The sequence below is a fragment of the Salvelinus sp. IW2-2015 genome, unplaced genomic scaffold (genome assembly GCF_002910315.2).
Source record: "Salvelinus sp. IW2-2015 unplaced genomic scaffold, ASM291031v2 Un_scaffold534, whole genome shotgun sequence".
Lineage (NCBI taxonomy): Eukaryota > Metazoa > Chordata > Actinopteri > Salmoniformes > Salmonidae > Salvelinus > Salvelinus sp. IW2-2015.
In genome coordinates, this window is record NW_019942568.1 from 74,188 (window position 1) to 99,120 (window position 24,933).

A 24,933-nucleotide genomic window follows, 5' to 3' on the forward strand; every position below is an offset into this window, starting at 1 on the left:
AGGGCTGTGTTGCTTTTGGGAGAGTAAAAAAAATGTAAACAGCGGGAATTGAACTCTGGCCAAATAATCATAAGTCAGATGAGCTAACCTCAACATTAGTATACATGCATTATATAGTAGAGGTCGACCGATTAATCGGAATGGCCGATTAATTAGGGCCGATTTCAAGTTTTCATAACTATCGGTAATCGGTATTTTTGGACACCGATTTGCCTCTTTCTTTCTTTCTTATTATTATATATTTTTTTTTACACCTTTATTTAACTAGGCAAGTCAGTTAAGAACAAATTCTTATTTTCAATGACGGCCTAGGAACGGGGGGTTAACTGCCTTGTTCAGGGGCAGAACAACAGATTTTTACCTTGTCAGCTCGGGGAATCCTTTACATGTTACGTGAGGGCAGCAAGAAGCCAAGGTAAGTTGCTAGCTAGCATTAAACTTATCTTATAAAAAACAATCAATCTTGACATAATCACAAGTTAACTACACATGGTTGATGATATTACTAGTTTATCTAGCGTGTCCTGCGTTGCATATAATCGATTCGCCTACTTCGACAAAACGGTGGTGATTTAACAAGCGCATTTGCGAAAAAAGCACTGTCGCTGCACCAATGTACCTAACCATACACATCAATGCCTTTCTTTAAAATCAATACACAAGTATATATTTTTTAAACCTGCATATTTAGTTAATATTGCCTGCTAACATGAATTTCTTATAATTAGGGAAATTGTGTCACTTCTCTTGCGTTCCGTGCAAGCAGTCAGGGTATATGCAGCAGTTTGGGCCGCCTGGCTCATTGCGAACTGTGTGAAGTCCATTTATTCCTAACAAAGGCCGTAATTAATTTGCCAGAATTGTACATAATTATGACATAACATTGAAGGTTGTACAATGTAACAGCAATATTTAGACTTAGGATGCCATCCGTTAGATAAAATACGGAACGGTTCCGTATTTCACTGAAAGAATAAACGTTTTGTTTTTGAAATGATAGTTTAGGTCCATGATTTGATAGAGCAGTCTGACTGAGCGATGGTAGGCAGCAGCAGGCTCGTAAGCATTCATTCAAACAGCACTTTTGTGCGTTAGCCAGCAGCTATTGCGTTGTTTATGACTTCAAGCCTATCAACTCCCGAGATTAGGCTGGTGTAACCGATGTGAAATGGCTAGCTAGTTAGCGGGGTGCACGCTAATAGCGTTTCAAACGTCACTCGCTCTGAGACTTGGAGTAGTTGTTCCCCTTGCTCTGCATGGGTAACGCTGCTTTGAGGGTGGCTGTTGTCGATGTGTTCCTAGTTCGAGCCCAGGTAGGGGCGAGGAGAGGGACGGAAGCTATACTGTTACACTGGCAATACTAAAGTGCCTATAAGAACATCCAATAGTCAAAGGTATATGAAATACAAATCGTATAGAGAGAAATTGTTCTATAATTCCTATAATAACTACAACCTAAAACTTCTTACCTGGGAATATTGAAGACTCATGTCAAAAGGAACCACCAGCTTTCATATGTTCTCATGTTCTGAGCAAGGAACTTAAACGTTAGCTTTCTTACATGGCACATATTGCACTTTTACTTTCTTCTCCAACACTTTGTTTTTGCATTATTTAAACCAAATTGAACATGTTTCATTATTTATTTGAGGCTAAATTGATTTTATTGATGTATTATATTAAGTTAAAATAAGTGTTCATTCAGTATTGTTGTAATTGTCATTATTACAAATACATATATATATATATTTTTTTTAAATCAGCCAATTAATCGGTTTCGGCTTTTTTTTGGTCCTCCAATAATCGGTATTGGTATCGGCGTTGAAAAATCATAAATCGGTCGACCTCCACAATAAAGTCCCGTGTGGCTCAGTTGGTAGAGCATGGCGCTTGCAACGCCAGGGTTGTGGGTTCATTCCCCACGGGGGGACCAGGATGAATATGTATGAACTTTCCAATTGTAAGTCGCTCTGGATAAGAGCGTCTGCTAAATGACTTAAATGTAAATGTAAATGTAAAGATCTGTGAAATTATTTGGATTTTTCCCGAATTATCTTTGAAAGACAGATTTTTTTGTGCAATTTAGGGAAAATGGAATTTAAGCATCTAAGCATCACTCCAGTCAGAAGAGGCTCTGCAAAGGTTTGTTTCAATTAATTTGCTATGGCATCGCGCTAGTGTTCCAGCTCAGCCATTTTTCAGCCTTGGGTGAATTTTGACTTGTTCTATTGTCCAGCCTGAAGCAGGACTACTTTAACCTGGTGGAGAAGCAGTATGGGGTGCAGCCTAAAGCTCTGATGTGCAGGGCTAATGATTTGAAGGAGATCAGTGGTTGTGTCAAGCCACAGACTGGCAGCGATTGGGATCGCATCCTGACGAAGCCCCTGGGAAGAATTGCTGTCTTGGTTGCTCTGGGTGTTGTCTAGGTACTAGAGGGCTGGGGTCCAAGTCCTTACGCTTTGATCACACCATTTTGCATTTTGGAACACCAGAATGACATTAATTTCCAATGAAACGCTGCTTTTGCCTTGCAACATTGTGTTGCAGTACATTCGGTGTGGTGCATATGTTGGATTTATCGAACGAATGCGTCAAACTGTATGTGTAGACGGCTTGACAGAAATGGTAGCAGAAGGTGAATGTTGAACTTTTGTTGCATACTTATCCAGATGATGCTGCATACTATTTTGCGCAATGACGCCGTTGGCGTGTTCAAAGCGTTATTTCATCTCCTGAAGTTGTTTACACCTTTCGGCTCTTATTTACGCGTGTGTGTATAGACAGATGGATAACTCGATTCAGTCAAAGTAGAAAGATTGAAGGACTGCTAGCTAGATGGAGATGCGCTCTCCACCATATTCTGGTAAGTGAAGTTTTTGGGGCTTTAAAAAAAAGAATTGCCCCCCCCCTTGTGTGAACTACTGCGAATACCGTGTATCCCGGGATGACACAGGCACAGTATGAAGGTATGGAAATCTGGATAACACCCAACCCTACAGGACACAGACCTGATGAAGATCACCACTCAGGCAGAAAACCTCAGCAGCCTTAATCACACGATGGCACACACACCAAGCAGAACTTAAGAGGATCCTAAGAGGGGCCCAGCCAATACATGTGTATTAATAATCCTATCAAATAAATCCAATGCATTTAATAGAGTAATATTCTTTCTCCTCTTATCTATTTTCCTGCCTCCTTGTCTTCTATGTGGTGATGTAAAGAACTTTACTAGTGATGGGAATTTCAAGTCAGCGCCAAACAGCTCTGGACTCAGACTGACATTTTGATAGTTCAATTACATGTCTTATAAAACTTGGGCCTCAAAATCCGCACCTGAATGAAGCCTACATAACCTGTTTAGCTTCACAAATCATTTATAAGTACATTTCTTTAGCACAAGATGTGACATGGGAGAGAGGGCACTGGATACAATGTACTGGATCATGAATGCGCCAGCGTATTCGCAGAAAAACTTTTCTTATAGTATTCGTAGCCGCCCATTCACTCAATATGATTAGGGCTCTAGTTGAGTGTGAAATCAAAACATATGCCGATGTTTGTCTAGACATCTTAGAAGAACCAACCTGTCCTCTGAATCCATCCGGCTGAGTGGCTCTCCGTCCGAGGATGACATTTCTACACTGGCTCTCCTCTTGTCCCCAACCGCAAGTTCCCCGCCTCCTGTGTTTGTTTTCTCTTCCGCAGACTCCGGGGCATCCTCACTGGTGGCTTTTCCTTTCACGCAACTCACTATAACAGGCAGCTGGCGCTCTTCTCTCGGCTCTTCTTCTGGTTTTATTTCTAATTCCTTTACCGTATCGTCAATAATATTATCACTAGTATCAACATCGTCCTCCGGGACCGGTCTATCTTCCTCTGATTTGGTAAGTTGGCATCCCACCACCACGTTATCATTCGCGTCCCTTGTTGCTGCTGCGACTGTTGTTGCCACTGTCACCACCACTACCGCTTCCGCAGCCGCTACCGCTCCGACAGCCACGGCCTCCTCCTCTGCAGCAGGTTTCGCATCCCCTACTTCTCCGTCTTGCACGCACTCCGCAACCGCTTCCGCAATTTTCAGCGGTGCATCTACACAGCTATCACCCGCCTCATCTTTCACTGCTTCTGGATCTTGCTGCTTTTCCTTTTCAGTCTTTTCTGTAAGCATTTCGCTGTTTTCCTCGCTCAATACGGGAGTCTCCAACTCAGAAGCATCGGTAGCCATGTTTGCAGAACACCAATGGCTACGTTCACGATTTCCACAGCTATTGCTGTACTGCCCATCGTCATTTGTCGCACGACTGGCCTAGTGTAAACATTGGACAGAAGCGTAGCGGGGCGGGGATAAATAGTGACGTCATATTTTCGATCCTTGACAAATCACGTGTGTGAGAAATCACAACGGGATTGCAAGGCTGCCTGCAGATATTTGAGATTGAACGGATAGGTCAATCGCCGATACATTGCACAATTGTATCTCAGTTGCAAATGGTTATAATCACGGATCTAAAAATGGGTAGCAGCCTGCCAATCCAGAGCTGTTTTTATCTGTGACCACACGGGGGAGCCATTGCTCTAGTTTTAAACCCTCCGTTCTAGGTGTTTCCTTTGAACTTCACCTTACTATACCAGTGACATTCCACTGTTATATGCCTAGTGCAAAAACGACAAACATCTCATTTAAAGTCTTATGGAAGCACATGCAGATTGTGATCACTTTTAAGACCTTCATAATGGTCTCCTGTAGCAGTTTTACCTCTTAGGCCACAACTTCAGTGTTGGTTTGAGATCCATGCAGTTGTTTATGGATCATCCAAGATCACCTGTGCCTGAGTTTCTTATTGTTCTCCAAGCAACTGGAAAGTTAAAAAAAAAACACTATCTGTGTGTGAAGGACATAACGCTGCTTGTTTAGCGAGGACCACTTCATCCCGATTCGCCCTTACCTGGCGTGAACTTGGGACCTCTGCACAAACACATGACTGCTGTACACAAGCATCTTAGCTACCACGCCACCTCAAAAGATAGCTAACGAGGCGATGCAAGAGGGACACTTAAGGTTGAGAAGGAAGTTTTGAGAAGCAAGTTTCCAACATCCCCATGTGCATATTTTGTTCAATACTGTATTGTCTAACAGCCCTCAGTTAGGATAGTTAGGTGTCCATACTAATCATTTCCAATACAACTCTATATGACAGAATAGTAACCACCACCAAAACGACCACTGTGTATTATCAGAAACATTTAACATTATATAAAACAGATCATGTGCAAATGTTCATATTCCAACTAATAATAGCGGAAAGGATTCAGACCCATTCCCTTTTTCCACATTTTGTTACGTCACACCCTTTTTCTAAAATGAAAAAAATCTATTTAATCAATCTGCACACAATACCCTATAATGACCATGTCATTTTTTTTGCAAATGTATTAAAACTAAAAACATACCATACTTACATAAGTATTCAGACCCTTTGATATGAGACTCGGAATTGAGCTCAGGTGCATCCTGTTTCCATTGATCATCCATGAGATGTTTCTACAACTTGATTGGAGTCCACCTGTGGTAAATTCAATTGATTGGGCATGCTTTGGAAAGGCGCACACCTGTCTATATAAGATCCCACAGTTGACAGTGCATGTCAGAGCAAAAACCTAGCCATGAAGTCGAAGGAATTTGCTGTAGTGCTACGAGACAGGATTGTGTCGAGGCACAGATCTGGGACAGGGTACCAAAACATTTCTGCAGCACTGAAGGTCCCCAAGAACAGTGGCCTTCATAATTCTTAAATGGAAGAAGTTTGGAACCTCCAAGACCCTTCCTAGAGTTGGCCGCATGGCCAAACTGAGCAATCGGGGGAGAAGGGCCTTGGTTATGGAGGTGACCAAGAACCAATGGTCACTCTGACAGAGCTCCAGAGTTCCTCTTCGGAGATGGGAGAACCTTCCAGAAGGACAACCATCTCTGCAGCGCTCCACCAATCAAGCCTTTATGGTAGAGTGGCCAGACGGAAGCCACTCCTCAGTAAAAGGCACATGACAGCCCGCTTGGAGTTTGCCAAAAGGCACCTAAAGGACTCTTAGTCTGATGGTGAAACCTAGATTGAACTCTTTGGCCTAAATGCAAAGCGTCACGTCTGGAGGAAACCTTACACCATCCCTACAGTGAAGCACGGTGGTGGCAGCATCATGCTGTGGGGATGTTTTTCAGCGGAAGGGACTGGAAGACTAGTCATGCTCGAGGGAAAGATGAACGGAGCAAAGCACAGCGAGATCCTTGATGAAAACCTGCTCCAGAGCACTCAGGACCAGGTTCACTTTCCACCAGGACAACGGCCCGAAGCACACAGCCAAGACAACGCAGGAGTGGCTTCGGGACAAGTCTCTGAATGTCCTTGAGTGGCCCAGCCAGAGGTCGGACTTGAACCCGATCGAACATCTCTGGAGAGACCTGAAAATAGCTGTGCAGCAAACGCTCCCCATCCAACATGACAGAGCTTGAGAGGATCTGCAGAGAAGAATGGGAGAAACTCTCCAAATACAGGTGTGCCAAGCTTGTAGCGTCATACCCAAGAAGACTCGAGACTGTAATCGCTGCCAAAGGTGCTTCAACAAAGTACTGAGTAAAGGGTCTGAATACTTATGTAAATGTGATATTTCCTTCTTTTTTTTTTACATTTGCAAACATTTCTAAAAACCTATTTTTGCTTTGTCAATATGCGGTATTGTGTGTAGATTGAGGGTAAAAACTATTTAATCCATTTTAGAATAAGGCTGTAACGTAACAAAATGTGGGAAAAGTAGAAAAAGTCAAGGGTTCTGAATACTTTTCCCGAATGCACTGCATACCCTACATCCTCTCATCTCATCCATCTGTGCCGTGTACCATAGTACAGTATATACACATAACTTCTTGGTAATTACATTTTGTAGACCAAAAAAAAGTGTATGCGTCTGAAATGGCACCTTATTCCCTACATAGTGTACTTCTTTTGACCAGTACCCATATGGGTCTGGTAAAAATATACATTCTCTTTTCTTCTCAGAAATAGAAAAACTAAACAAAGCATATTTTTAAAGCCAAAACATTTGTGCAAGTCGGCAACAACAGTACGACAGGGTGTTTGTCCCAAATGTCACCCTATTCTCTATATAGTGCATTACTTTTGACTAGACCCCATAGGACCAAGGTCAAAATTAGTGCACTTCATAGGGAATATTGTGCCATTTGGAACAGCCAGGGAATGGCAGAAAAACCGACATATAAATATAGTTACACCCAACCAGAAAAAAAAGTAGGAATAAACTGCAGTAGGAATAAAGAGGCACCTTCTTTGAATTATAAATCAAGTATATTTCTTTCTTCTTATATATTTATACTTTTACACATAAAACATAAATGGTTTGTGTTCTGGGATTGAACTAAAATGTAAACTCAATACAAACTAAAATATGAACTGAAATGCAATAAGAGTTAATAAAACAATGCTGAACAATGGAACTTTTAAACTATGAAAGAATCAATGGCATAACAGTGTGCCATCCTCATCACAGCAGGGTTCAGTCCATATATTCTTGACACACACATCAGCCATATTCAAACAAACTCCAAACAATATAAATAACGGCAATGAAACTACTCTAACAGCAACCAACAGTATCGATGTCTTATTATTGTGTTTTTGTTGCCAAGTTGTGATCCCATGGGGGAAGGGCGGGAGAGGGGAGGTTGTGGTGGTGATGACGTCAAAGGGTGATGACATCACAGGAGGTGACGCCATGGCACAGGAGGATGTGATGTCACAGTGAGGCATAGATTGAGCAGACAGCATATAAGGCCCAGCGCATGGCGTGGTCCAACTATCTGTCTGTCGGGTACAGTTCTCTTGGTCTACACTTTGTGCTGGGTGTATCATGTCCTTGTGTAGAGGTCTTCGTTACAGCAAACAGGAGCCTCCTCATCTCTCTGTGTCACATCTCTCACCTGTAGGTCTTCACTGAAGCCAGGGCCTGGGCTAAAACGAGAGGGAGAGAAGAAAAAAAAGAGCGAAATAAAAATTGTGTGAGAGAGGGAGAGAGAGACAGGTCAGACAGAGAGAGAGAAAAGTTGGAGAGATGTGTGTCAAAAATGTTGACAGCAATTGAAAGCCTGAGAGACGGCGTGTGTAAAGAGAGTCTGAAGAGAGAGGAGGGGCTGTGTAGAGATGGAGGCTCTTACGGGCAATCCTACACACAATTACTGATGCTACTCCTGTTACACACACATGAAGTGGGACCCATCAGTGAGCTGGGGTGGTGGCTGTGTGTTAGGAGGTGGAGACGAGGAAGGTTGGGGCTCAGGAAGAGGTGAGGAGGAGGACAAGCTGCGCACTGCAAACCACACAGGACCACACAGGAAGCACGTGGACCACACACACATGATCACACACGCACAATGGCAGAAACAAACAAGTTGCGGGAAGTTAATGAATGATAAAACAAGTAAAGAAAATACATTTGATCTAAATCAAATGAATACTGTTATAAGTAGGATGATCATGGATCGCTTATTATGAAAAGAACTGGACAGATTAAAGAGGATTGCAATCATTTGTGATTCAAAGGTCTAATCTCCACCATCTTTGTCACTTAGTTTAGTTGGTCCTGCTCTACCTCCTCCCATACTCCATACTGTCCTGTGCTGTGCTGTACCTGCGACCAGCTTGCTGCGTTTGGAAGCCTCGGCAGCCAGTTCATAGGAGATGTTGATCATCTTCTCCTGCTCTTGAGCTGTAGCCTCCTCCTCAGCCTCCTCCTCTGGGCTCAGCACCCCACTGGGAGGTGAGAGCACATTCTGCATACTGGGCAGACATATGGCATTTAGCAGACTGTTTTATCCAAGGCGACAAAGTATAGTGAGTACATGTGAGTTTGATCTCGGCAGGGATCGAACCCACAGCCACAACCTTCCCCATTTTACCAAGAACTGAGACACACAGGACCTTGTTTGTTACGCACACACACTTCAAATTGGTTAATTTCTTGTGTCTGACTGTCATGTTTTGTCATTGATCATCATGTCTTGTCCCTGTGCTTCCCTCTGCTGGTCTTATTAGGTTCTTTCCCTCTTTCTATCCCTCTCTCTTCCCCTCCCTCTCTCCCTCTCTCGCTCTCTCTCTCTATCGTTCCGTTCCTGCTCCCAGCTGTTTCTCATTCTCCTAAACTACCTCATTTACTCTTTCACACCTGTCCCCTATTTTGCCCTCTGATTAGAGTCCCTATTTCTCCCTCTGTTTTCCGCTTCTGTCCTTGTCTGGATTCGGTGTTGAGTGGTTTGCTGTCCTGTGTCTTGTTCCGCTTGTCGTGTTTTTGCCTTCTTCAGATGCTGCGTGTGAGCAGGTGTTCTATGTCAGCTACGGCCTGTGCCTTCCTGAAGCGACCTGCAGTCTGTGGTCGCGTCTCCAGTCGTTCCTCTCTACTGACGAGAGGATTTCAGTTTCCTGTTTTGGATTAACCTATGATATTATCCAGGAGTTTCTTTGTTTGTTTAGAGACTGGAATAAGACTCTGTTTCTATTAAGTCGCTTTTGGGTCCTCATTCACCAGCATAACAGAAGATCCGACCAAGAATGGACCCAGCGACTACGGATTCTCGCAACACTGCCGTCGAGATCCAGGGAGCAATGCTCAGCAGACACGAGCAGGAAATTGTCTGCTGCTCGTCATGCCGTTGAGACCCTGGCCGCTCACTCTCGATCTCTCAGGACAGTTTCAGAGTCTTCGTCTCGTGCCAGCTACTTCCTGGTCTTCCGAGTCTCCGGAACCTAGGGTTAATAACCCACCATGTTACTCTGGGCAGCCCACTGAGTGTCGCTCCTTTCTCACCCAGTGTGATATTGTGTTCTCTCTCCAGCCCAACACATACTCAAGAGAGAGAGCTCGGATCGCTTACGTCATATCACTCCTTACTGGTCGGGCTCGGGAGTGGGGCACAGCTATCTGGGAGGCAAGGGCTGAGTGTTCTAACGTTTATCAGACTTTAAAAGAGAGATAGTACGGGTTTTTGATCGTTCAGTTTTTGGGAAGGAGGCTTCCAGGGCCTGGCTTCCCTATGTCAAGGTGATCGATCCATAACGGATTACTCTATAGAGTTTCGCACTCTTGCTGCACCAGTGACGTGGAACGAGCCGGCGTTGCTCGCTCGTTTTCTGGAGGGACTCCACGCTGAGGTTAAGGATGAGATTCTCTCCCGGGAGGTTCCTTCCAGCGTGGACTCTTTGATTGCCACTCGCCATCGCATAGAACGACGGGTAGATCTCTCGTCACCGAGCTCGTGGAGAGAAGCTCGCGTTAACGGTGTTTCCCCTCTCCGCATCTCAACCATCTCCTCCCACCGGTTCAGAGACTGAGCCCATGCAGCTGGGAGGTATTCGCATCTCGACAAGGAGAGGGAACGGAGAATCACCAACCGCCTTGCCTCTATTGCGGTTCTGCTGGACATTTTGTCATGTCATGTCCAGTAAAAGCCAGAGCTCATCATAAGCGGAGGGCTACTGGTGAGCGCTACTACTCAGGTCTCTCCATCAAGATCCTGTACTACCTTGTCGGTCCATCTACGCTGGACCGGTTCGGCTGCTTCCTGCAGTGCCTTGATAGACTCTGGGGCTGAGGGTTGTTTTATGGACGAAGCATGGGCTCGGAAACATGACATTCCTCTCAGACAGTTAGGGAAGCCCACGCCCATGTTCGCCTTAGATGGTAGTCTTCTCCCAGTATCAGATGTGACACTACCTTTAACCCTCACAGTATCTGGTAACCACAATGAGACCATTTCCTTTTTGATTTTTCGTTCACCTTTTACACCTGTTGTTTTGGGTCATCCCTGGCTAGTATGTCATAATCCTTCTATTAATTGGTCTAGTAATTCTATCCTATCCTGGAACGTTTCTTGTCATGTGAAGTGTTTAATGTCTGCTATCCCTCCTGTTTCTTCTGTCCCCTCTACTCAGGAGGAACCTGGTGATTTGACAGGAGTGCCGGAGGAATATCATGATCTGCGCACGGTCTTCAGTCGGTCCAGAGCAACTCTCTTCCTCCTCACCGGCGTATGATGTTTGTATTGATCTCCTTCCGGGGACCACTCCCCCTCGGGGTAAGCCTATACTCTCTGTCGGCTCCCGAACGTAAGGCTCTCGAGGATTATCTGTCTGTTTCTCTCGACGCCGGTACCGTGGTGCCTTCTTCTCTCTCCGCCGGAGCGGGGTTTTTTTTTGTTAAGAAGAAGGACGGTACTCTGCGCCCCTGCGTGGATTATCGAGGGCTGAATGACATAACGGTTAAGAATCGTTATCCGCTTCCCCTTATGTGGTCAGCCTTCGAGATTCTGCAGGGAGCCAGGTTCTTTACTAAGTTGGACCTTCGTAACGCTTACCATCTCGTGCGCATCAGAGAGGGGGACGAGTGGGAAAACGGCGTTTAACACTCCGTTAGGGCATTTTTAATACCGGGTTCTGCCGTTCGGTCTCGCTAATGCTCCAGTTGTCTTTCAGGCATTAGTTAATGACGTACTGAGAGACATGCTGAACATCTTTGTTTTCGTTTACCTTGACGATATCCTGATTTTTCACCGTCACTCGAGATTCATGTTCAGCACGTTCGACGTGTACTCCAGCGCCTTTTAGAGAATTGTCTCTACGTGAAGGCTGAGAAGTGCGCCTTTCATGTCTCCTCTGTCACATTTCTCGGTTCTGTTATTTCCGCTGAAGGCATTCAGATGGATCCCGCTAAGGTCCAGGCTGTCAGCGATTGGCCCGTCCTAAGTCACGTGTCGAGTTGCAGCGCTTTCTCGGTTTCGCTAATTTCTATCGGCGTTTCATTCGTAATTTCGGTCAAGTGGCTGCCCTCTCACAGCTCTGACTTCTGTCAAGACTGCTTTAAGTGGTCCGGTTCCGCCCAGGGAGCTTTTGATCTCCTCAAGAAGCGTTTTACTTCTGCTCCTATCCTTGTTACTCCTGACGTCACTAAACAATTCATTGTCGAGGTTGACGCTTCAGAGGTGGGCGTGGAAGCCTTCTGTCTCAGCGCTTCCATTCTGACGATAAGGTCCATCCTTGCGCTTACTTTTCTCATCGCCTGTCCCATCAGAACGCAACTATGATGTGGGTAACCGCGAACTGCTCGCCATCCGCTTAGCCAATGGCGAATGGCGACAGTGGTTGGAGGGGGCGACCGTCCCTTTTGTCGTTTGGACTGACCATAAGAACCTTGAGTACATCCGTTCTGCCCAAACGACTTAATGCACGTCAAGCTCGTTGGGCGTTGTTTTCGCTCGTTTCGAGTTCGTGATTTCTTATCGCCCGGGAAATAAGAACACCAAGCCTGATGCTTATCCCGTCTCTTTAGTTCTTCTGTGGCTTCTACGCGACCCCGAGGGGATTCTCCCTGAAGGGCGTGTTGTCGGGTTGACTGTCTGGGGAATTGAGAGACAGGTAAAGCAAGCACTCACTCACACTGCGTCGCCGCGCGCTTGTCCTAGTAACCTTCTGTTCGTTCCTGTCTCTACTGTCTGGCTGTTCTTCAGTGGGCTCACTCTGCCAAGTTAGCTGGCCACCCGGCGTTCGGGGTACGGCTTGCTTCTATTCGCCAGCGGTTTTGGTGGCCTACTCAGGAGCGTGACACGCGCCGTTTCGTGGCTGCTTGTTCGGACTGCGCGCAGCTAAGTCAGGTAACTCTCCTCCTGCCGGTCGTCTCAGACCGCTTCCCATTCTTCTCGACCATGGTCTCACATCGCCTTAGACTTTATTACCGGTCTGCCTTCGTCTGCGGGAAGACTGTGATTCTTACGGTTATCGATAGGTTCTCTAAGGCGGCACATTCATTCCCCTCGCTAAGCTTCCTTCCGCTAAGGAGACGGCACAAATCATCATTGAGAATGTGTTCAGAATTCATGGTCTCCCGTTAGACGCCGTTTCAGACAGAGGCCCGCAATTCACGTCACAGTTTGGAGGGAGTTCTGTCGTTTGATTGGTGCTTCTGTCAGTCTCTCTTCGGGTTTCATCCCCAGTCTAACGGTCAAGCAGAAAGGGCCAATCAGTCGATTGGTCGCATATTACGCAGCCTTTCGTTTCGAAACCCTGCGTCTTGGGCAGAACAGCTCCCCTGGGCAGAGTACGCTCACAACTCGCTTCCTTCGTCTGCTACCGGGCTATCTCCGTTTCAGAGTAGTCTTGGGTACCAGCCTCCTCTGTTCTCGTCCCAGCTCGCCGAGTCCAGCGTTCCCTCCGCTCAGGCTTTTGTCCAACGTTGTGAGCGCACCTGGAGGAGGGTCAGGTCTGCACTTTGCCGTTACAGGGCGCAGACTGTGAGAGGCGCATAAACGTAGGATTAAGAGTCCTAGGTATTGTCGCGGTCAGAGAGTGTGGCTTTCCACTCGTAACCTTCCCCTTACGACAGCTTCTCGCAAGTTGACTCCGCGGTTCATTGGTCCGTTCCGTGTCTCTCAGGTCGTCAATCCTGTCGCTGTGCGACTGCTCTTCCGCGACATCTTCGTCGCGTCCACCCTGTCTTCCATGTCTCCTGTGTCAGAGCCTTTCTTCGCGCCCCGTTCGTCTTCCTCCCCCCCCCGTCCTTGTCGAGGGCGCACCTATTTACAAGGTCGGAAGATCATGGACATGCGTTCTCGGGGACGTGGTCACAGTACTTAGTAGATTGGGAGGGTTACGGTCCTGAGGAGAGGAGTTGGGTTCCATCTCGGGACGTGCTGGACCGTTCGTTGTAGATGATTTCCTTCGTTGCCGCCAGGGTTCCTCCTCGAGTGCGCCGGAGGCGCTCGGTGAGTGGGGGGGTACTGTCATGTTTTGTCATTGATCATCATGTCTTGTCCCTGTGCTTCCCTCTGCTGGTCTTATTAGGTTCTTTCCCTCTTTCTATCCCTCTCTCTTCCCCTCCCTCTCTCCTCTCTCGCTCTCTCTCTCTATCGTTCCGTTCCTGCTCCCAGCTGTTTCTCATTCTCCTAAACTACCTAATTTACTCTTTCACACCTGTCCCCTATTTTGCCCTCTGATTAGAGTCCCTATTTCTCCCTCTGTTTTCCGCTTCTGTCCTGTCGGATTCGTGTTTGATGTTGGCTGTCCTGTGTCCTTGTTCGCCCTGTCGTGTTTTTGGCCTCTTCAGATGCTGCGTGTGAGCAGGTGTCTATGTCAGCTACGGCCTGTGCCTTCCTGAAGCGACCTGCAGTCTGTGGTCGCGTCTCCAGTCGTTCCTCTCTACTGACGAGAGGATTTCAGTTTCCTGTTTTGGATTAACCTATGATATTATCCAGGAGTTTCTTTGTTTGTTTAAGACTGGAATAAAGACTCTGTTTCTATTAAGTCGCTTTTGGGTCCTCATTCACCAGCATAACACTGACATTTAGAATGTGGAATGTAGAATGTAGCTAATGGAAATAGCATGGTTTTTCTATGCACTGATCTGCATAGAAAGACCAGGAAGGAAGCATGTGTGGTGGGGACTCATTTGAGCCTGCCTGTCCAGCTATTCCGGAGAGAGCACTCGTTACACAGAACTCTCTTTCTACACTGTATATAGTATTTGCTGTGGCCTGTGCACTGGTAAACATCAAGCCTGACCAGCTGTAATAAATGACCTTACACAGGGTGATTCAGATACCTGGGAAAGATAAGTAGATGTGGTTGAGTCATAGGTCACTTTTCTTTACTACAGTAATACCCTTTTGAAACTACTGAGCCAAGCTGAGCCAAACTGTACTGTGTTGGTCTGAATGCACATCCACCATAGTACCTGCAACCAAACTGTCAAGGACAAAGTGGAAAGTACCTGTTTTTGGCGATGAGGGCTTTAATACGGTCCACCTTCTTCTGTTTGTCAGCCTCCTGCTCTGGGCTGAGAGCCTCCTCTGGATCTGACTCTACATAACGCTCTGGAATCAACAACTTCTCAGGGACTGACAACTAGAGCGAGGGAGAGAGAGAGAAAATAGGATGGTGTTAGAGATCTGATACAGCAGATGATAATGACAGACACTACGCCCTGTTCAAATTTCCTCTCTGCCCCTTCCCCTTGGCCGTAACCCTTCAATAGAGGTAGATCTGTAAGGTTGAAGCGATATGGTGTAAGCTCCACCACTACACTGCTTATACCAATCCAGACCATTCAGATCTACAGATCTTAGAGCCAAGGGGAAGGGAATGATTTGGGACCAGGTGACAGACATTAATGCCCCCCCCCTTTCCTACCTCTCTGTCCATGTTGTAGTGGTCAGTGTGCGAGGCCTCTTTGAGTCGTGCTATTTCCTCGGCAGGTGTCTCCTGCTCTCTGAACACTTCCTGTTCTCTGAGTGACGCCTCCAGCTCCAGGATGTCACTGCTCATCACCTCGTCACGCTGACGACGGTTCTGGAACACAACATATGCCTGTGAATTGTAAATTCTAATTATTACAGGATATTAAATGAGCCCTAGGTTCTTTTCATTAAAGCTCCACAGGATCGGTGCCCCCCCCCCCCCCACGCGGGGGACGGTTGAGCTAACGTAGGCTAATATGATTAGCATGAGGTTGTAAATAACAAGAACATTTCCCAGAACATAGACATATCTGATATGGGCAGAAAGATAAAATTCTTGATAATCTAACTGCACTGTCCAATTTACAGTAGCTATTACAGTGAAATAATACCACACTATTGTTTGAGGAGAGTGCACAGTTACGAACTTGAACATTTATTAATAAACCAATTAGGCACATTTGGGCAGTCTTGAAACAACATTTCGAACAGAAATGCAATGGTTCATTGGTTCAGTCTAAAACTTTGCACATACACTCCTGTGGTCAAAATCTAAATTGGGCCTGGGCTGGAAAAATACATTATTGTCACGCCCTGACCATAGGAAGCCTTTTTATTCTCTATGTTGGTTAGGTCGGGGTGTGACTAGGGTGGGTGATCTTGTGCATTTATTTCTATGTTGGCCTGGTATGGTTCCCAATCAGAGGCAGCTGTTTATCGTTGTCTGTGATCGGGGATCATATTTAGGCAGCCATTTCTCCACTGTGTTTTGTGGGATCTCGTTTCTGTGTAGTTGCCTGTGAGCACTGCTTGAGCTTCACGTATCGTTTATTCTTCTTTGTTGTTTTTGTGAGTTTCATTTGATTAAACATGTGGTACTCTACGTATGTTGCGCCTTGGTTCGTTCATTCAGACGATCGTGACAATTATGTCTTGTATTTCAAAATTGATGGTAAAAACAAATAACCCAAAACGTTTTTTTCTATGTATTATCTTTTACCAGATCTAATGTGTTATATTCTCCTACATTAATTTCACATTTGCACAAACTTCAAACTGTTTCCTTTCAAATGGTATCAATAATATGCATCTCCTTGCTTCAGGTCCTGAGCTACATGCAGTTCGATTTGGGTATTTCATTTTAGGCGAAAATTGAAAAAAAGGGTCCGATCCTCAAGGTACCCGTAGCAAACTGTTTTAAAACGGAAGATGAAAATGTCTCATTGGATAAGTTCAGATATGTCTCTGTTTCAGATACATCGTTGTCTCAGTAAGTCTCTGTTTCTGAAAGTTTTCACCCGGAAACTTGGTGTGTGAACCAACCTTGGGCTCAGGTCAGATATGTATGCTTATATTGTGCATCCTTGTGCATCTACCTACCTGCAGGCTATGGAAGGGGTTCTCTTTGGTGAACGAGGTGCTTCGTGAGGGTGTTGGTGTGTTACTGTGACTGTGTGGATGGCTGTGTGTGTTGTCCTGCAGGCCTAGCTGCCCCTTCTTCTTCTCTCTTAGCGCCCCCTGTTGGTGTTTCCTGATTCTCTCCAGCTGCTCCTCTACACTCATCCTGGGCCTGCCACTCTCCTTCTCCACAGGCCCACCACACAGCTGGTCTACTGCACTGCGGGGACGCTCCTAGAGGGGAACAGGAAATTGGTTAGAAAGGGACACAACATACATGTAAGAAACTCACATGGACGCATATTATACGACACACAGCTGCTCTACCACACAGTAAGGTCGCTCCTTTGGGGAGTGAATAAAGAGGCACTCACAGTAGGACACAGCATATGGCACACATAGGCACGAGCACACACACACATACACTAATGTGACATTAATGCCTGCCAACCCTATGTCACCGATGAGCGATGACCCAAGAGCACGACAAGATGCAGAACTTCATGGACACAGTGGATTTAAGTTCAACACTGTGAAGTGTATGCATGCATGCATGACTGTAAAATTGCTAAATGGCATTAGGAACACCGGCTCTTTCCATGACAGACTGACCAGGTGAATCCAGGTGAAAGCTATGATCTCTTATTAATGTCACCTGTTAAATCCACTTCAATCAGTGTAGGTAAAGGGGAGGAGACCAGTTAAAGAAGGATTTTTAAGCTCAGAGATAATTGAGACATGGATTGCGTATGTGTGCCATTCAGAGGGTGAATGGGCAAGACAAAATATTTAAGTGCCTTTCAACAGGGTATGTTAGAGGTGCAAGGTGCACCGGTTTGAGTATGTAAAGAACTGCAACGCTGCAGAGTTTTCCCCGCTCAGTTTTCCGTGTGAATGGCGCAGGAGGGGATAGCTGTCGTTTTACGGGCTCAAAACCAACTGTGCTATTTTGTTAGTTTTTACGCGTTGTTTGTAACTTATTTTTTTACTTATTTTGTGCATAATGTTGCTGCTACCGTCTCTTATGACCGAAAATAACTTCTGGACATCAGAACAGCGATTACTGGGTGAAGATTCTGTTCTTTAACTAGTCCGACGCGAAGGATATACTGCTTTCTCGGGAACGGGCCTGAACCACCTTCATTTGCGTGAAGAAAAGACCGAGAAAAAGGGGGAGGAGGTCGGGCTGCCTTCTGAGAATTCATAGGCAAGTGAGTAAACCTCCACTTCCATCCGTTCTATTGGCCAACGTGCAATCATTGGAAAATAAAATGGATGATATATGACTATCCTACCAACATGACATCATTTAAAAAATATATATTATGTTTCACGAGTCGTGGCTGAACGACGACACGAATAATATAGAGCTGGTGGGATTTTTAATGCACCGGCAGGACAGACAAGCTACGTTTGGTAAGACGAGGGGCGGGGGTGTGTGTCTATTTGTCAAAAACAGCTGATGCACAATGTCTAATATTAAAGAAGTATTGATGTATTGCTCGCCTGAGAGAGTACCTTATGATAAGTTGTATGCCAAACTATCTACCAAGAAATGTCTCATCTACGTTATTCGTAGACGTCTATTTACCACCACAAACCAATGCTGGCACTAAGACCGCACTCAACGAGTTGTATTCCGCCATAAGCAAACAAGAAAATGCTCATCCAGAAGCGGCGCTCCTAGTGGCCAGGTACTTTAATGTAGGGAAACTTAAATCCGTTTTAACTAATTTCTACCAACATGTCACATGTGCAATCAGAGGAAAAAAACTCTCGACCACCTTTACGCCACACACAGATGCGCATACAAAGATCTCCCTCGCCCTCCATTTGGCAAATCTGACCATACTTCTATCCTCCTGATTCCTGCTTAAAAGCAAAAACTAAATCAGGATATACCAGTGACTCCCTCAATACGGAAGTGGTGAGATGACGCGGATGCTACGCTACAGGACTGTTTTGCTAGCACAGACTGGAATATGTTCCGGGATTCATCCAATGGCATTGAGGAGTACACCACCTCAGTCATCGGCTTCATCAAAAAGTGCAACGACAATGTCGTACGTACATAATCCAACCAGAAGCCATGGATTACAGGCAACATCCACATTGAACTAAAGGCTAGAGCTGCCACTTTCAAGGAGCGGGACACTAATCCGGACGACTACAAGAAATCCCGCTACGCCCTTAGACGAACCATCAAACAGGCAAAGTGTCAGTATAAGATTAAGTTTAAATCCTACTACACCGGCTCTGATGCTCGTCGGATGTGACAGAGCTTGAAAACAATCACAGATTACAAAGGAAAACTCAGCTGCGAGATGCCCAGTGACGCGAGCCTACCAGATGAGCTAAATATCTTTTTTATGCTCGCTTCGAGGCAAGCAACACTGAAGCATGCATGAGAGCACCAGCGCTGTTCTGGATGACTGTGTAATAACGCTCTCAGTAGCCGATGTGAGCAAGACATTTAAACAGGTGAACATTCACAAAGCCGGGGGGCCAGACAGATTACCAGGACGTGTACTCCAAGCAAGCGCGGACCTACTGGCAAGTGTCAGTGACAACCTCTCCCTGACCAGCTCTGTAATACCTACATGTTTCAAGCAGACCACCATAGTCCCTGAGCCCAAGGAAGCGAAGGTAACTTGCCTAAATGATTACCGCCCATTAGCACTCACGTCGGTAGCCATGAAGTGCTTTGAAGGGCTGGTCATGGCTCACATCAACAGCATCATCCCGGATACCATAGACGCACTCCAATTCGCATACCGCCCCAACATAACCACAGATGATGCAATCACACTCTACACTGCCCTTTCACACCTGGACAAAAGGAACACCTATGTGAGAAAGCTGTTCATTGACTACAGCTCAGCGTTCAACACCATAGTGCCCACAAAGCTCAACACTAAGCTAAGGATCCTGGGACTAAATATCTCCCTCAGCAACTGGATCCTTGACTTCCTGACAGGCCGCCCCCAGATGGTAAGGGTAGGCAACAACACATCTGCCAAGCTGATCCTCAACACTGGGGCCCCTCAGCGGTGCGTGCTTAGCCCCCTCCTTTTCTCCCTGTTCACCCATGACTGTGTGGCCAAACACGACTCCAGCACCATCATTAAATGTGTTGACGACACAATGGTGGTAGGCCTGATCACCGACAATGATGAGACACCCTATAGGGAGGAGGTCAAACACTGCCAGGACAACAACCTCTCCCTCAATGTGATCAAGACAAAGGAGCTGATTGTGGACTACAGGAAAAGGCGGGCCGACAGGCCCTCATTAACATCGACAGGGCTGTAGTGGAGCAGGTCGAGAGTTTCAAGTTCCTTGGTGTCCACATCACCAACGAACTTTCATGGTCCAAACACACCAAGATAGTCGTGAAGAAGGCACAGCAACACATTTTCCCCCTCAGGACAAAGATTTGTCATGGGTCCCCAGATCCTCAAAAAGTTATACAGCTGCACCATCAAGAGCATCCTGACCGGTTGCATCACCGCCTGGAATGGCAACTGCTCGGCATCTGACCGTAAGGCGCTACAGAGAGTAGTGCGTACGGCCCAGTACCTCACTGGGGCCAAGAGTTTCCTGCCATCCAGGACCTATATACTAGGCGGTGTCAGAGGAAAGCCTCAAAAATTGTCAAAGACAATCCAGTCCCCCAAGTCATAGACTGTTCTCTCTGTTACCGAACGGCAAGCTGTACCGGAGCGACAAGTCTAGGACCAAAAAGCTCCTTAACAGCTTCTACCTCCAAGCCATAAGATTGATAGACAATTTACATTGACACCCCATTTGTTTTTACACTGCTGCTACTCACTGTTTATTATCTATGCATAGTCACTTTACCCCTACCTACATGTACAAATGACCTCGAATAACCTGTACCCCCGCACATTGACTCGGTACCGGTACCCCCTGTATATAGCCTTGTTAGTGTTATTTTAATGTGTTACTTTTTATCATTTTTTACTTAAATTTATTTGGTCAATATTTTATTAACTCTTTCTTGAACTGCATTGTTGGTTAAGGGCATTTCAGTAGGCATTTCACGTTAAGGTCTACACCTGTTGTATTTGGAGCATGTGACAAATAAAGTTTGATTTGATTAAGAATGGTCCACCACCAAAAGGAACCACAGCCAACTTGACACAACTGTGGGAAGCATTGGAGTCAACATGGGTCAGCATCCCTGTGGAACGCATTCGATACCTTGTAGAGTCCTTGCCCTGACGAACTGAGGCTGTTCTGAGGGCAAAAGGGGGTGCAACTCAATATTAGGAAGGTGTTCCTAATGTTTAGTACATTATACAGTACCAGTCAAAGGTTTGGACACACCTACTCATTCAAGGCGTCAAAACTATGAAATAACACATATGGAATCATGTAGTAACCAAAAAAGTGCTAAACAAATCAATATATATTTTAGATTTTGGCAAGTTATTACATTCACTGGGTTTATTACATTAGCAATAGAAAAGCAGTGTTATTACATTTACCATTGTTACAACCTGCTTTCCATGCAGAACCAGGCAAATAATGACTAGCCATCTTTTAAATTAACATGCCCCTGCGGGGCTTGATATTCAGATAAATGTTCCAGTGGCACACCGGGAAAGTGAATGATGCGTGCATCATTTAAATGTAATCTTTCATTTGTGGGTTAAGCAAGTAGCCTATAATGACCTACTGTACCCTCCATACACAAATAATGATATTTTAACTTGACAATACCATATTTAGATTTTCTTCCCTCCAAACAATCAAACCTTTGCGCAATCTCAAAAAAAGGCTGTTATTGTTAGCAATTTTGGACAGTCACTCTACAGTTGCAGATAAACTCAGTTTTATCTTTTGGTAAAAAAATATTTTTCTAGTGTTTTCAGGTTTTCACTCAATCACAAATTTTTGTAGAAAAACTACAACAATTGGATGTTTTAAGTTCACAACAATGCTTAAAACACATAAGGAACAATAACAATTAGATATAATTTGGAGGGTATTGTTGCCCTTTAATTCAATTGTGCAGCTTGCAATATGGGTGTACTGTGTAGGGTACATGTGATGGCAGAGTTCGCAAAACAAATGCCCGGCAATTGATACAAGTCATGATGATATCATTCTGCCAGGTAGGTCTAATTTGCAGTCAACATTTAAATGTGAAGGTTTTTTTGGGAAAGCCTTTCGAAATCGTCATTGTGCATTGCAAAGATTCAACCAAAACTTCAGACTAAACTTTTTGAATACCTGGTTTGTATACCCATTGTTGCATACCCATTGCAGTTGTAACACATTTTTTTATATTTAAAAAATTTATTAATTTATTTTCTCCCCTTTTTCTCCCCAATTTTGTGGTATCCAATTGTTAGTAGTTACTGTCTTGTCTCATCGCTACAACTCCCGTACGGGCTCAGGAGAGACGAAGGTCGAGAGCCATGCGTCCTCCGAAACACAACCCAACCAAGCCACACTGCTTCTTAACACAGCGCGCATCCAACCCGGAAGCCAGCCGCACCAATGTGTCGGAGGAAACACCGTACACCTAGATCAGCATGCACTGCGCCCGGCCCGCCACAGGAGTCGCTAGTGCGCGATGAGACAAGGATATCCCTACCGGCCAAACCCTCCCTAACCCGGACGACGCTAGGCCAATTGTGCGTCGCCCCATGGACCTCCCGGTCGCGGCCGGCTGCGACAGAGCCTGGGCTCGAACCCAGAGTCTCTGGTGGCACAGATACAGTGCCTTAGATCACTGCGCCACCCGGGAGGACGTTGTAACAGATTTTGATAATAAAAAAAGCTAATTGTGAAGCAAAAACGAACATGACCAGCCCAACATTTTTTACTGATGTCACACTGCCAAGTAAAAGGGTAGCTTATGCGAGTAGTTTGGTAGCAGTTTTGAGCCCTGATACTAACACAGCTGGCACACCAGTGAAGTGGGCACACACTCCGCACAAAAGGTATCCACAGCCATCCCTGACTATCCTAATAACATGGTGAGTCGTTTTAAGTGGAGCTGTGGAGGCCTTTGGTACTTATAACTGTGTGTATAAATCAAGGTTTGCTATATTTGATTCCAGTCCTGTAGGAAAGCATGAGTCACCGACCCACCCTAGCCACAGTGTGTGTGTCACACCCTAGACCACAATATTAGGGGATCGCTCTGCACCCTGCCCTCCTCCACATCAACAAAAAACGACACAAACAAAGCCACTATGAAATGTTTCCACCACTGTAAAGGCTGTAGAGTAGATACTGAAGTCGTGGTGGCCATTTTGCCACTCTACACACTAATGATCCATCATGAATTCCAATGGTTGTTATCACTAACAGGCTGCCTGCAGAGTGAGCAATGACATTGGGCCAAATAAACTATAGACAGTGTATGTACAGCTGGAAGATATTGAATGGTTCTGGATTGTGGATTGTTAACCCTATGCCTAACCTTAACGCTTAGCCTCACGTCACCCCGCTCCTCCGCTCTCTCCACTGGCTTCCAGTTGAAGCTCGCATCCGCTACAAGACCATGGTGCTTGCCTACGGAGCTGTGAGGGGAACGGCACCTCCGTACCTTCAGGCTCTGATCAGGCCCTACACCCAAACAAGGGCACTGCGTTCATCCACCTCTGGCCTGCTCGCCTCCCTACCTCTGAGGAAGTACAGTTCCCGCTCAGCCCAGTCAAAACTGTTCGCTGCTCTGGCACCCCAATGGTGGAACAAACTCCCTCACGACGCCAGTGCAGCGGAGTCAATCACCACCTTCCGGAGACACCTGAAACCCCACCTCTTTAAGGAATACCTAGGATAGGATAAAGTAATCCTTCTAAACCCCCCCCTTAAAAGAGTTAGATGCACTATTGTAAAGTGGTTGTTCCACTGGATATCATAAGGTGAATGCACCAATTTGTAAGTCGCTCTGGATAAGAGCGTCTGCTAAATGACTTAAATGTAAATGTAGCCTAATATCACCCACTTAACCGTTCACTTCAATTCTACTTAGATATGATTAATATCCAACTCCTTAACTAGGTATATTGATTAGTTCCATACATCTCAGACACACTCGCCATGCGTGGGTCTGGCCTCCTGCCTTCCTCTGGGTAACTACAGCTGATCATGGCCATACACACACACACACACACACACACACAGTGGCACTCACCATGTGTGGGTCTGGCCTCATGCCCTTCCTCAGCGTGACGCAGGACGCAATGGTGGAAGAATCTGGTATTATTGGAGATTTGGTTCTGGGGGGAACGATGCCAACGGGAGATTTGGTTCTGGGGGGAACGATGCCAACGGGGTATGACAATCCTGGAGGGAGAACAGAAATATAAAAGTTATGTAACACATCTGAGCTCATACAGCTTCTGAAAGGTGAAGCTAGTTCTGCTAATAGTTTAGTAATGCAGCTAACAGAGTAGCACCTCTATCCAGGGTCGTGTTCATTAGGGCATCCGGTAAATTTTTAAAATCTAATTGGACAAGGTAAAATAGTCCCTCCCGTTTTCATTCCATTTGGGAGTGTTTTCTACCATGTACCTTTGGTGTCAGAGGGGTCTCTGTCAGACTGTTCAGATCTGTCCTCTCCGTTGGTCTCATCCACCTCAGCTACAGTGGTGAGCTCTGGTTCACTCTTATACAGCCTGTAGTCTGGACCCTACAGGGGGACGTGAGAGAGAGAGATCAGTCAGTACATAGAGATACATGACAGGTGAAAGATCAGTACACGCACTGACATCAGAAGAGATGGGTGAAGAAATGATTTATTCACAATAAAGACATGCTGACAAGCTCAAAATCAAAAGGATATATTTCCATGATCTACTAAAGAAATGGACAATAATGTGTTCATAAATCACAAAGCTCAAAATGAGAAATGAGAGGACGACAAACCAACCAACCAAACAATATAAACAAAATCAGTGTAGTTAACTGAAATAACCTCCCAAATGACAAACTAATCAACAAAATAAAACAAAGAAATGTGAATGATTCACAAAGAAAGCTGATGAAGCCTCTTATGAAGAAAATAAAAAGAACCAAAAAATACATCCACATTTATGACGAGTAAAGTTTGAGGGAAAACTCAAAAGAATCCCAAAATAATAATAAGTCCACCAAAATAATATTTAAATAATGAAATGGAAAGAGGCGACATCTGGATGATTCACAAAGCAAGCGGATGAAGGAACTTCATAAACATATTGGTCCTTATGATGAGGAATATTGAA

General features: G+C 45.4%; 2 protein-coding genes across 13 annotated transcripts in view; both read right to left on the bottom strand.

Annotated features, from left to right (window-relative positions):
• The window catches only part of LOC112068458 (zinc finger protein aebp2), a 47,652-nt gene extending 43,356 nt beyond the window's left edge, over positions 1-4,296 (bottom strand). For all 4 annotated transcript variants that reach the window (XM_024135620.2, XM_024135618.2, XM_024135619.2 and 1 more), the window contains exon 1: positions 3,588-4,296. In XM_024135620.2, the coding sequence (XP_023991388.1) occupies positions 3,588-4,228 (641 nt within the window). In that variant the 5' untranslated portion in view covers positions 4,229-4,296. The remainder of the gene's footprint in view (positions 1-3,587) is intronic.
• Positions 4,297-5,146: 850 nt separating this feature from the next.
• Positions 5,147-24,933, bottom strand: part of LOC112068459 (pleckstrin homology domain-containing family A member 5) — a 131,562-nt gene continuing 111,775 nt past the window's right edge. For 6 of the 9 annotated variants that reach the window (XM_070438162.1, XM_024135624.2, XM_024135626.2 and 3 more), the window contains 8 exons: positions 24,242-24,359; positions 23,862-24,013; positions 16,667-16,918; positions 15,240-15,416; positions 14,821-14,954; positions 8,698-8,846; positions 8,225-8,376; positions 5,147-8,021 (listed from right to left, as the gene is read on the bottom strand). In XM_070438162.1, coding sequence (XP_070294263.1) covers positions 8,261-8,376; positions 8,698-8,846; positions 14,821-14,954; positions 15,240-15,416; positions 16,667-16,918; positions 23,862-24,013; positions 24,242-24,359 — 1,098 coding nt within the window. In that variant the 3' untranslated portion in view covers positions 5,147-8,021; positions 8,225-8,260. The remainder of the gene's footprint in view (positions 8,022-8,224; positions 8,377-8,697; positions 8,847-14,820; positions 14,955-15,239; positions 15,417-16,666; positions 16,919-23,861; positions 24,014-24,241; positions 24,360-24,933) is intronic. The other 3 variants (XM_024135623.2, XM_024135622.2, XM_024135625.2) reach the window with 3 other exon arrangements.